The sequence below is a fragment of the Purpureocillium lilacinum genome (assembly GCF_023168085.1).
Source record: "Purpureocillium lilacinum CBS 284.36 DNA, scaffold_1, whole genome shotgun sequence".
Classification (NCBI taxonomy): Eukaryota; Fungi; Ascomycota; class Sordariomycetes; order Hypocreales; family Ophiocordycipitaceae; genus Purpureocillium; species Purpureocillium lilacinum.
Window position 1 is genome coordinate 4,234,123 of NW_027072111.1, and position 11,674 is coordinate 4,245,796.

General features: G+C 61.4%; 6 protein-coding genes across 6 annotated transcripts; 3 read left to right on the forward strand and 3 right to left on the reverse strand.

Moving 5' to 3' along the window:
- Nucleotides 1–1,411: 1,411 nt before the first annotated feature.
- Nucleotides 1,412–2,361, forward strand: PLICBS_000983 (uncharacterized protein; the record flags this gene model as incomplete). Its single annotated transcript, XM_018317956.2, has 2 exons — nucleotides 1,412–1,843; nucleotides 1,921–2,361. The coding sequence occupies 2 exons, from the start codon at nucleotides 1,412–1,414 to the stop codon at nucleotides 2,359–2,361; spliced, it is 873 nt and encodes a 290-aa protein (XP_018183481.2).
- Nucleotides 2,362–2,762: 401 nt separating this feature from the next.
- PLICBS_000984 (nuclear actin-protein involved in chromatin remodeling) lies at nucleotides 2,763–5,208 on the reverse strand (the record flags this gene model as incomplete). Its single annotated transcript, XM_018317955.2, has 4 exons — nucleotides 2,763–2,792; nucleotides 2,878–4,595; nucleotides 4,648–4,968; nucleotides 5,031–5,208. The coding sequence occupies 4 exons, from the start codon at nucleotides 5,206–5,208 to the stop codon at nucleotides 2,763–2,765; spliced, it is 2,247 nt and encodes a 748-aa protein (XP_018183480.2).
- Nucleotides 5,209–5,721: 513 nt separating this feature from the next.
- On the reverse strand, nucleotides 5,722–6,156 carry PLICBS_000985 (DASH complex subunit dad4; the record flags this gene model as incomplete). The annotated part of the gene is made up of 5 exons (XM_018317954.1): nucleotides 5,722–5,750; nucleotides 5,801–5,885; nucleotides 5,942–5,986; nucleotides 6,040–6,096; nucleotides 6,154–6,156. 5 exons carry the CDS (start codon nucleotides 6,154–6,156, stop codon nucleotides 5,722–5,724), a joined length of 219 nt encoding a protein of 72 aa, XP_018183479.1.
- A 326-nt stretch (nucleotides 6,157–6,482) lies between these two features.
- On the forward strand, nucleotides 6,483–7,082 carry PLICBS_000986 (uncharacterized protein; the record flags this gene model as incomplete). The annotated part of the gene is made up of 1 exon (XM_018317953.2): nucleotides 6,483–7,082. The coding sequence occupies one exon, from the start codon at nucleotides 6,483–6,485 to the stop codon at nucleotides 7,080–7,082; it is 600 nt and encodes a 199-aa protein (XP_018183478.1).
- A 1,320-nt stretch (nucleotides 7,083–8,402) lies between these two features.
- Nucleotides 8,403–9,184, forward strand: PLICBS_000987 (Golgi Transport; the record flags this gene model as incomplete). The annotated part of the gene is made up of 5 exons (XM_018317952.1): nucleotides 8,403–8,430; nucleotides 8,558–8,584; nucleotides 8,656–8,704; nucleotides 8,766–8,781; nucleotides 8,888–9,184. 5 exons carry the CDS (start codon nucleotides 8,403–8,405, stop codon nucleotides 9,182–9,184), a joined length of 417 nt encoding a protein of 138 aa, XP_018183477.1.
- Nucleotides 9,185–10,116: 932 nt separating this feature from the next.
- Nucleotides 10,117–10,841, reverse strand: PLICBS_000988 (profilin, required for normal timing of actin polymerization in response to thermal stress; the record flags this gene model as incomplete). Its single annotated transcript, XM_018317951.2, has 4 exons — nucleotides 10,117–10,251; nucleotides 10,330–10,476; nucleotides 10,546–10,630; nucleotides 10,780–10,841. 4 exons carry the CDS (start codon nucleotides 10,839–10,841, stop codon nucleotides 10,117–10,119), a joined length of 429 nt encoding a protein of 142 aa, XP_018183476.2.
- Between the last annotated feature and the right edge of the window lie 833 nt (nucleotides 10,842–11,674).

Here is an 11,674-nt window from a genome sequence, read left to right on the forward strand (position 1 = left end):
GCGGCGAGCCGATTTCCCCATTTGGAATCCATGGCGTGTCTTCCGAGGCCGCGCTCCTCTTCCAACCTCCGGCCCGCTGCCTCCGCGCGTGTAAGGCCGCCCTGGCCGCCCACCCCCGCTCAGCGGCTGGGCGGTTGCTGACAAACCCAGCAGCCTGCATCTCCGCTTGACACGACGCCGACGCCCAAGGTTCCCGCCATCCCGATACGTTGGCGACAATGCGATCGTTACCGCCTGGGGCTTTTTCGCTGAGAAGATGCCGATGATGGAGGGGTCGGAGCTGGGGGGCGGGGGGTTGTTGACGGGGGAAAAGCGGCATGGCTGGGCGAAATGCGGCCAGGCGGCGCGGCGCAGAGCATAACCGAGTACAAGTTTGGACGACGTGACGCCATGTATTTCATACGCTGCAAGTACTTGCCGGCAAGTACACCAGAGTCTGCCTGCAGGGGCACACCCAACAGCCCCAACATCGAGAGCAACACGTAACAACACGTCCGCCAAGTAGCCCGTATGTACTTGCACCTCCGGCCGCCCGCCTTCGCCAGCACAACCGGAGGGGAAGGCGCCGCCGGATGCCCAGCTACCCATCACCACTGACCACCTACCTCAGGAGCAACCTTGAATGGGCGCGGTGGCACGCTGATGAGCGCCCAATTTGGGGGATCGCACTTGCTTCCGTCCATTCTGGCCGGCAACAGAGGGAAGGAAGGTGGGCGGCCGGCCTTCGGCTCCTTCCCAGCTGCGCCCTCTTACATAATCGCATTCCCAATGCCGCACGCAACGCAAACACGCCCCCGGCCCCACCCACACCCCAGCCCCACCGCCGCCAGAAGCAGAAGCCGCAAGTCGACGAAGACGAAGCAGGAGCGCTCATACCACAGCGCCGTAGTGTCCTCCCCTCGCTCGCCCTCATTTTTCCCTTCACGTCAGCAGCCTCGATTCCTGCGTAGTCATCCCCCGTTCCCGCTTCCTCGACTGCTGAGTCAGAATCTCGAGCAATGCAGCAGACGACGGGCACCAGCAATCAAGGTCAGTCTCAACGATCGCTTCGTCTTTGTCTTCTGCTTCGATTTGTCTTTGCCGTGTGTGTGCAGTGGCGAGACGCATGCAACGACGCATTGCCAGCTGCACGTCGCGGCTGTGATTTCTGAGCTGCCGACACTCACCACCATATCCCCGTTTGCATCACCGCCTGCCCTTACACCACTGCCTGCATCGTCAGAGGCGATCCTGTCTTCTAGAGCACTTATTCGCTCGAGAGGCGTTTCGCCGTCGTGGTAGAACCGCGGCGACTCCATCTGCGTTGCCGCTGGTTTCCTCACTCTCCTCGCTTCACATTTGTCGCATACCCGCCGTTTGCGCCTCAATTGGCCTGGAGACGGAGCTCCCCTGCTAACACGGTCGCGGTTGGATGCCAACAGAGCAGCATTTGCGCGCGCAGCTCGAGCTCTTGCAAAACCACGACGCGGACTCGTCGGGTGCGCGCGACGCGAGGGCCGCTCCCTCCCACTCTCCGCCCGCGCGTGCCGCGAATGGATACGACGAGCTGGCTGCCGCCTCACACGACGCCGCTCGCGCCATAGCCGTCAAGACCGAGGCCGAGTCACACATTCACCCTGACCTTCGCGCGGCTCCCGGCCACGGCGCGCCCGCTCCAAACATGATGCCCATGGCGCCCCCGTCTGGACACAGCCCGGGCACTTCTCCCGCCCCTCCCCAGAACGCGTCCATAGCTCCGGCGCCGCCCGTCGCGTCTCCGGACCAGGGTTCGTCTGCGGATGGACGGAAAGCGAAGCGTGAGCTGTCGCAGTCCAAGCGTGCCGCGCAGAACCGAGCTGCCCAGGTGAGCCAATTCCATGCGCCAGCTGTCCTGGCCACATTTTCACTCCTGGTCTTGTTCACTGACCTCGTCACCTACAGAGAGCGTTCCGTCAGCGGAAAGAGGGCTACATCAAGAAGCTCGAACAGCAGGTTCGGGAGTACGGCGAGATGGAGCAGACGTTCAAGGCCATGCAGACAGAAAACTACGCGCTGCGCGAGTATGTCATTCACCTACAGTCGAGGTTGCTGGACATTCAAGGCGAGTTTCCTCAGCCTCCACCCAACATCAACCTCTCCCAACCCGCGGCTGCTCAGCCGCCACCCCCGGCCAGCGGGCCAGAGCAGCCCCCTGGCGACCCCAACAACAACCCCGCGGCTGGGACCCCTCTGGAGGCGGTCGCCCAGGCCGTTGCGGGCTTGCAGGAGCAGATGGACGAGGACCGACAGGCGTACGCCAACCGAGCCGAGGAAGATACGCGCACGGCCGAAGAGATCAATCGGCAGCTGCAGCCCGAGGAGGGTGTCGCCCGGGCAGAGTAGGACAACATGCCCGGGGGCCGTCCCGCGGCGTACATGTCATTTTTACGTTAGGGGCGTTTTTGGAGGTGACGGCTCGTCTCGCGAGGCGATGCCTTGGCGTTTGGACTTTGGAATTGGTATGTGTCGATGCGAGAAGTCTTTAGGACGGGTAGTGGCTTGACGCTGTCGCATGGATGCTGGTTGTAGCGTTGAACAAGACTTATTTGATAGATACGGGCCTGTCCTGACCAACGGTGGGGTGCTGTGCCAGGTGAACTGGTGCCCTTTTTGATTCTGCAAGTCTCACTTTTGACCTCAAAACAACGAATGAAGAACGCAATCAAGACTCCTAACCCGCAGATAAAAACACAGACCGTTTCCTACCGACTCCCGGAGCTGTTGCTGAAGCATGCCTACCCAGATCACGCGTACGAGTTACCCATATCGTGTTCCTGCGGGGGCAAAGCGGTTAGTTTCGTGTCTTTCAGACAGCATGCTCTGCCGGTCATGGATGGGCCGAACGAAGCGCTAACTTACCTTGATGTAGTCGGGTCCCTTCTCCTGGTACTCCTCGCGCGAGATGCGCGCCTCCTTCCAGGCCGGCGAGCCGGCCCACCCAGCGGCGCCCTTCCACGCGTCGAGGCAAGCGTCAGCGGCGCGGCGCACGACGAGGGGCGCATCGGCGGGGAGCAGGGCGCGCAGGCCGTCGCGCAGGCGGTCGTCAAAGTTGCGGAACAGGGTGTTGCCGCCGGTGAGGAAGATGTCGCGGAGGAAGTCGCGGTTGGGCACGCCCGCGAGGCGCTGGTTGAGGACGTCGCCGGCGATCTCGACGATGCCGGCCTGGTCGACACCCGCGATGGAGGGGCGGAAGACGACCTCGGGGACGCGGATGCGCTCGACGTTGAGGTGGATCTGGTTGAGCTCGGCCTGCGACGCCGGGTTGAAGGGCCGGGGCCCGCGCGCGAAGGCGTGCAGCAGCGACTTGGACCAGTCCGACTTGGCCTCCTCGGTCTGCTCGTAGTCGAACTCCGGGTCGTACTTGAGGAGCTCCTGCTCGAGCTGCTTGAGGTTGGATGCCAGGTCCTCCTCCTCCTGCTCGTCGTCGCTGTTGTCGCCCACGGCGATCTGCCGGTACACGCCCCAGTCGTCGTCGTTGGCGCCAAAGTTGTCGTCGTCGCCGCCCCGCCGCCGCTTCTTTGTCGGGTTGTCCGACGCGAGGTTGGCGATGCTCTTCATGCGGATCTGCGACGCCAGCGACTTGCGGTTGCCGAGGTCGGCCTTGAGGCGGTCGCGCTCCTTAATCTTGGACAGCGTCTCGAGGCGTCGCTGTCGCTTCTCGTCCAGCCAGCCCTCGAGGTCGTTCTCACGGCGTTCCCTGTCCAGGCGCGCCTCCTCCTCGACGCGGGCCTTTTCGGCTTCCTTTTCGGCCTTGGCGCGGGCGCGGGCCTCGTGGTTCGACTTGAGAAGACGCTGCTGCCGCTTCTGCTTGATTTGCGCCTCGTCAAGCTGGTCGTCGGGTATCTCGAGGAGACCAAAGTCTGGTGCCTCTTGCTCCTCCTCCGGGTCGCCGCCAACATCCTTGGTGCGGGCTTTTTTGATGGACTTTTCCAGTTCCTTGACAATCTTGTCGAGCTGCGCCTCGTCCTTGAGGTCGTGGCTGTCCAGCTGACGGCGAGTCTCCTTCTTGGTCTCGTCCACCAGGCGATTTTGAAGGTTCTTGTAGTACTCGAGGTCCTGCTCCTTCTTCATCAGCTTCTCCAGCCGCATCTTGGCGGCCTGCTCCTGGAGTCTCCGGCCGCTCTCCTTTTTGCGCTCTGCTATCCGAGCAAGCTCCTCTTCCGACTTTTGCACTATCACCTCCTCGGTGTAGGGATACTGAATCACGACATCACGGTCCTCGAGACCCGTCCAGTCCAGGTAGCTCCTGATCTCGTTGTCGTAGTCCTTGGAGACGTAGCAGTGGTCCCGAATCATGTTCTCGGCCTGCGACACGTTGAGCTTGCCCGAAAAGGCTGGGTACTTGAGGCGGATCAGCTTGAGCAGGTACTCGGCGCCGTGGTAGCCGCCCCAGTTTAACCTGATGGCCTGTGCGAGCATCGCTTTGGAGTTGTAGACTGGTATAACGTGGGTGGAGGTATAGGAGGAGGAGACGACCAGGCCCGTCTTGCCCTGGTTTTGTCGGTAGGAAAAGAGCGAGTCGATGCCGTAGGCCAGCGAAGGCGCACCGTAGCACTCGAATATGATCTCGGTCATGGCTGAAGTATGCTATTAGCGGATGTCTATATGTAGAGCTCGGCCGAGACGGACATTTTCTAGAGTAGGGCAGGTTGGCCACGGCCTCGGTCATGACGACGGGGACGTCGACTGCACCGTCGGCGTTGTTCATGCCAAGCTTGAGGAAGACGTAGTCGAGGACGTGCTCCATGACATCCCAGTTGCTGACGATGCCGGTGCCGGCCTCGAAGGCGTTTCGGATGTGGCCTCGGGCCGTCGTGTCGGCGTAGCAGTCGTAGCCGGCAAAGGAGAAGGTCTTTCCGAGCTTTCGGTCCCGGTACTTGGACATGATGGGGGGGATGCTGAAGCGCGGGGCCGACTCGAAAGACCAGCCGGCTCGCACGGCAGAGGAGCCTGTGGTAGGGGCGTCAGATTGTGCTTGCGATTGGGAGTCAGCGTCTCGTGGGTCGTAATACCATTGTCAATGACGATGGCCGCCGTGTCCGGGTTCTCGAGGGCTCGCTTGCGCCCATCCTCCTGCGGGTCGATGTACTTCTCGAATCGAGTCTCTTTGACGGGAAAGATGTGAGCGGGCGGATACGTCTTCGCCTCGGGCGGGCCGATGGGCTTCTCGTCGACGGCGGAGGGCGCCATTATGGCAGTCGCTGGCGAGAATCGAGGTGGTGGTGCTGGCGACGGAAAGACGAGTTCAGACTCTCATGGTGAAGCAGACCACAGCGACGGGAGGGTCAGGGTCGCACCCAATCGATTGCGAGGCGGACCGCGATGGCGCGTTCGGTGCTGGGGGGACGGGGACGGAGGTGAACGGCGCAAAGTAAGGTGCTGCGAGGCTGCGAGGCTGACGACGGGAGAGAGGTCTTGGAGGTGGGTCAAGGGATGCAATAGGTGGCGCGCGCACGAGCATCGCCGCTAACACATCGCGGGTGTGAATTGGCGGGAGCGCTGGTGGTGGACGCGTCTGGCGGCGCACGTCGGGTCACTGACAAGGCGAAAAACAATCGCGACAAAAACGCAAGGTATATGAGTCATTACATCGTTACGAGTACACGGAGCTTTCTGCTCTTCCCACGAGCCATCGTGTTGTGCTCTGTTGCCCGGCCAAACCCTCGTACTACCCCATGTTGCCGCTTCCGTACCTCTCATGATCTACGACGGCGGCTTGAGGTTATCCGTAGCTAAACAACTGTAAGAAAAACCACAAGTAGAGTTCATTGTAGGCGCTCACCTTCGAGGTGGAACAGCACGTTGGACTGGTAGTTCTTGAACATTTGCGCCACCAGCTCGACGTTCATGTTCTGAATGTTGATTTCCTGAACACGCGCGTTAGGCTGCTTAATCTCTGCGCACACGGATGCACTCGACTGACTTGTAGGCTCTTGTTCATGACGACGACTGCTTCATTGAGTTTCTCCTGTGACTTGTCAGTGGCCCACCCTTCGGCGTCGGGCAAGAGCCGTGGCATACCACGTTGGTGATGATGCGGGACAGCAGGAGGTTCTGCTGATGCTCGTGCGGGCTCTCCTGTTTACGATTAGAGCATGTCACTTGGTCGTCGACCGCAAATGGCTAGGGTCTCACCATGCTTTGCTTCGGTCACTGTGCAGCACGAGACGGGTGCTTTTTATTGACAGCGTTGGCGTGGTGAGGTGTGGTTGCTAGAGGCGCGGCACGGCGTCGTTTCCCAGCTAAAGTGGTGAGCTTTGGTGCCGTAGACGGACAGTGACAACACGGACGCGCACGGTGGGCCGCGGCAGAACAACGCCATGAACGCCTGCCCTTGATCAACTCCTCCCGTCCGCAACACCACGTCCAATCGCCACATTATCCCACCGCACACATCCAAACGGCCGCATACTTCACGACGACTGCCCATCTGTCCCGACTCAATCAGCACCGACACCTACACCATGGCCGCCCCGACAGAGGCGCAGCTCGCGCACCAGCAGCTCATCGAGCAGCTCGACATCCACTCCATCCACAAGCACTTCCGCAACCCCAACTGGCGGCCCAACCAGCGCCGCAACAAGAACCTCAAGGCCATCGTTGGCGACGCCTCCAGGAGGGAGGCCTCGGCGCTCGCCACCCCGCAGGACGTCTCGGGCAACGCCACACCCGCCGCCGACGACGGCCTCTCCACGAGCGGCACCTCGACGCCCGCGCTCAGCTCCAACGACAACGCCAACGGCAGCAACCCGCCCAACCTGGCGCAGGCCTCGCGCAGCCTCTCCAAGCTGGTGCTGGAGAAGAGCCTCAAGACGGGCGGCGCCGGTCCCGGCGGGCTGGCCGTGTCCGCCCCGAGCGCGACCTACACCAACATCGAGTCGGCGCCGTCGCTGGCGCACTCGAAGCACTACTGCGACGTCACGGGCCTGCCGGCGCCCTACCTCGACCCGAAGACGCGGATGCGGTACCACAACAAGGAGGTGTTTGGGCTGATCCGGTCGCTGCCGCAGACGTCGGCCGAGATGTTCCTCGAGGCACGCAGCGCGCACACGGTCCTGAAGTGATGGACGGTCGCGACCTTTATGATGAGGGACGGACACGACGGATGGACGGCAGGCTGCAAAGACAAGCACGCCGCCACATGACCGAGTCTACCAATGGATCACGGAGACACATGTTGCTCCACGCTACGAGGACGTTCACGACGGGAAAGAAATGTCCGACCAACAAAGTCAAGCCCCAACTATGCACCCTGAGCCTTTCGGCAGAGGGATGGCAATTGACGCTCCGGCTTAATCGTGATCGAGGAGGTTTGCTCTCTGCCAGGCCGACAGAGTACCGAGAGCGTACGGGGGACGAATCTCAGTTGCCAAAGCGCGGAGCTTGTGGCCGTCGTGGCATACATGTATAGTAATGGTAGACGGATGTTTGGGCTCGCTTGTGCGAGCGAGCAATGTAAAGCGTTTCTGTTCGCCTCCCATGGCGTGGCTTCAACAATGAGCACCCACGCACACTTCTTCTCGCCTCGAAACAGGTCGTGCCACCGGCCGGTGTCCAGGCCACTTGGCCAAGAGCGTACGATGCAGTGACGGCGCCGTCTTGCAGCGACTCGTTGCTGTGCGTCGCCTACAAGTTATCAAGGCCCTTCATCTGAAAGATACCGTTCGGATGTCGGCCAGGCGCGGCGCTGTTTCGTGGCGTAGAGGCGTGCGTGTGCGCATGTTCTGCATCGTGTGTGAGGGGAGAGCAGAGTTGAAGCTTCGAAAATGGCCGGAAATTTGTCTGGCGCGCACGCTGTGCCGCGAGGTGGGTCTTTCGGCCCCCCCCTGCAGTTCGTCAGGCACCGTGCCGCTTTAGAGGCTTCCGGCACTGGCACGTGTTTGCGTTTACACGTGCATGAATGTCGGCGCTGAGCGTATGCACCATACAACGGCGTTTGGGCTTTTCAAGATACAGTTGCGGCTTTCGAATAGCCCGCATCTTCGTCGCGTTGGTTGAAAGGTAAAGCGCGGCACTTTATCAAGGAACGACGATACTGTACCTGTCGACGTGGTTTCTGGTGACATGGGAACTGACCTTGGGCTCGTGTCACTGACTGCCCTAAGCTTCCCTTCAGCAAGGCTGCAAGAGCGGCGGGGGCGCTAAGCCCTAAAGCGAGCGACTGCGAGACCCTGGCCGGAGCCAAGGTGGCCTCGCAAGCAGGCGAGAGAGCATCCGCGAACTCGACCTCTCCTTGCGACAGCCAAACTTTCCACCCCTCGAACCGCGATCCCAAGCTCTCTGTGCTGTGCTTCTCCGCAGTGTCGCATTCTCCTTCGGCGTTTCCCTTAAATCGCAGCCCGAACCTCTCCTCCCCCTCGCGCTTTCAACACACAACCGCCAACATGTCGATGTGGCTATCAGACTCCCAAAGTACGCCGCTCCCTCCCCCCTACCTACCTAGCACCGTGATGCGCGCGGTCGCAAGCCTGCACGAGGCGGGACCGCGTCACAACGAGCGTCGCCGAAGCTACACGCATGCTAACTTGGCTGTTGACAGAAATCGGGGTGGTCTTCTGCTCTGGCGGTAGGCATGCGCCCGCGTAACTCTGCCCGCGCAGCGCAGACGCTGACATCTCGCTTTCCCCCCCTTTCCAGGAGGCTTATTCCTCATCGGAGGAGTGATGCTCTTCTTTGATCGCGCCATGTAAGCCGAACCACACCGCGACTGACTACACTGCAGGCAAATGCTGACGCGACTCCCGCAGGCTTGCCATGGGCAATGTACGAAGCCGCCCCTCCCCCTCCTCCCTCCCTCGATCCGCGACCCAACCCGCCGAAACCGTAAAACACGACTAACACGCAGACCTTCCCTTTCCCGCCTGAATAGATCCTTTTCCTCATCGGCCTCACCATCATCATCGGCCCGCAAAAGACGCTCCTCTTCTTCGCCCGCAAGCAAAAGGCCAAGGGCACCGCCGCCTTCTTCGTCGGCCTCGCCCTCATCCTCCTGCGGTGGACCTTCATCGGCTTCCTCGTCGAGGCGTACGGCATCGTCGTGCTATTCGGCGACTTCCTCGGCACCATCGCCGGCTTCGCGCGCGGGTTACCCGTCGTGGGGCCGTACATCGGCATGCTCGTCGACCGGGCCGGCCTGGGGCGCAGGAACGCCGAGCTGCCCGTATGAAAAGCCGACGAGTGGCGCGGGCGCGCGCGGGAAGGTGGTGTTATCCACAGAATCGCAAAACGGGTTTTTGACGAAAAAGGGCACGACGGCCAGGGACCTCGGTTCGCTTCGGGACGCGCTCGAAGCGAACGGCCGGACCGAGGCTGGCGTAACGCGACGACGCATATTCCGCAGCTTTTGTGGGAACGATTACAAAAGAGACTGGCCCGGGTATAGAGGGAGCGGGGATCCGGCGTTACTGAGACGTGCAACGGCGTAATGAAAGGGGGGAAAGGCCTAATCATGTACAACAATGTATCACGAGCCAGCTTGAAGCTGTGTGGTCGTCGCTGCCTAGACTGGCAGGCATTTGATGCCGTACACATGTCCCATGTTCTGGTTGCAACATTTCTATATCACCTGAAGTAACTCGCTCTTCTCTCCTGTGGCCAGCTGTCGATACGTTTGGTGCTTTGCTGCAGCCGTCTGCACGATCGTTCTATGACTACTAGGTAGGTAGTTGACATGTAGGGCCTCGTTGGCTTATATCACCACCACCAACACCTGCATGACCTTTCGACGGTGTCAATTTGGCAAGAAGGGCTCAACCATTTCCCGGGAGAGAAGTCACAGCACCTAAAAAGAAAAGTATTCGGACCTGGCCAGAGGGCTTTTGCCGCCTTGCTGAAGACGCAACATACCCCAGATGTCACGGAAGATTCTAGGTTTCATATAGGGAAGTAGGTAAGGTAAAGATTGCAGGCTCAAATAAAGAACCCCATGTTTGCAGACGCAACGTCGCGCGGCCTCTCAGGGCCGGTAGCTAGCTGTCCCTGCCTGGACCGTATGTATTGCTGGACAAGGCATACGCCATGCGTTGCCCGACACCATTCCTCGCCAGCCCGCCCACGAAAAGCGGCGAGCGGCTCGGCTCCATCGTACATGCCCATCTCTTAGTATCCCTGGCCGATCAGGTAGTCGGCCAAGCTCTCGACGGTCGAGGTGGCGTTGCCAGCGACCTGGGTCTCTCCATGGTGGCCGACGACAATGGCCTGCTTGGTCTTGGCGATGGCGACGCCGGTCCGGCCCTAGTGGTGGTGAAAGAACACGTTAGTATGCTGACCGTAGTATTGCATCGCCAGGCCAGATAGGGGACTGCTACGCACCGCTCGCGCATAGATACTCCGGTCCTCGGCGCGGGCCACGACGTATCGGTTGCCGGCGATAAACAGGCCGTCAGCAAAGGCCTTGTCCTTGGCGGCAGAGTCGCCGCTGACGATGGAGGCGATGACCTTCATCTCCTCCGGCTTGAGCTGTGCGATGACTCAACGTTAGCTCGTATGTCCTCGGGCGATGCCCCTGGCTGGGCAGCGGGTGCCTACCTGGAGGTCGGCAGACGCTGCCCACGCGCTGTCTCCGGCAACACTGATGATGGCGCCCTTGTCCACATGGCCGGTGCCAACCAGGCTGCAACGCTCAGTCAGTATCCTGCTGTTCACGTCGGCACGTGCGGCGGGCGTCGCGATGCGGCCCGACGAGGAGTGTCGTGGTGGGGGGTGGGCAGATATCTACCTGCTGTCGACATAAGCTACGGGGATGGTCAGCCATCTCGTCACGATTCGGTGCCGCGAAGGAGGGGTTGCGACACGAAGGCGGTGGACTTGCCTTGCCAGGACATGGTTGCGTGCTCGGGGGACAGCGGGAAGCTGGCGAGACGGAGAGGGCGGAGGAAAAGGAGTAGATGCTGTGCTGCGGAGGCAAAGAGGCTACAGCTGGAGCTCCGGCGGATATCCTGAGGGTCGGCGGGCAGAGGGGAAGCTCAGGAAGTTTGTTGGATCAAGTTCAAGGTTGTTGTCGGCTCGAGCGCCAGTTTGTTGCTTGCCCCTCCACCCGAAATTGTACTGGGGGACCACAGAGGGCCTTGGACTGCTTGGGGCCGTCGGGCGACAAGGGCCGGCTGGATTGGCTCATGGCCAGAGGTTCCCCGCCGCGGCTCTTGTGAGGAGGGGTACCTTTTCAGCAACCCCACCACGGGCGCTGGCGGTACCGCTCCGTACCGCTCGCTGGGCAGCGCACCCGGCCGCCTGACCCGTCGTCCCGTCAATCGCTGGAGCTCGAGTGGCCACCGACCGCCTCACCCATTGACTGCCTGAGCAACAGAGGCGTCGGGTGGGTGACAAGGCGGCTGCGAGGCGGCGATGGGGCGGGAGGTGAGAGGCTAAAATTTCCGCCACTGGAGCCTGTGGTGGCAGCCCTGGGGCCACTGACGCAAAATCGCCTGGGCGGCGGCGGCGGCGCTATGGCCCCGTCCGCACCCCCGAGATGACGACGGGACGGCGGGAGCTTGCGTGAGGGAACCACCTCATCCATTCTATGGCACACGGCCACCACCCGCTGATGCTGCCTGGAGCTCCAGCGCAATCCTTTGGCGGCGGCTAGGTAGGTCGGTGCTTCCTGGACGGGCTGACGGGAATTTAGCGCTCCCGCCCAGTGTTATCTGGTGCTCATGGC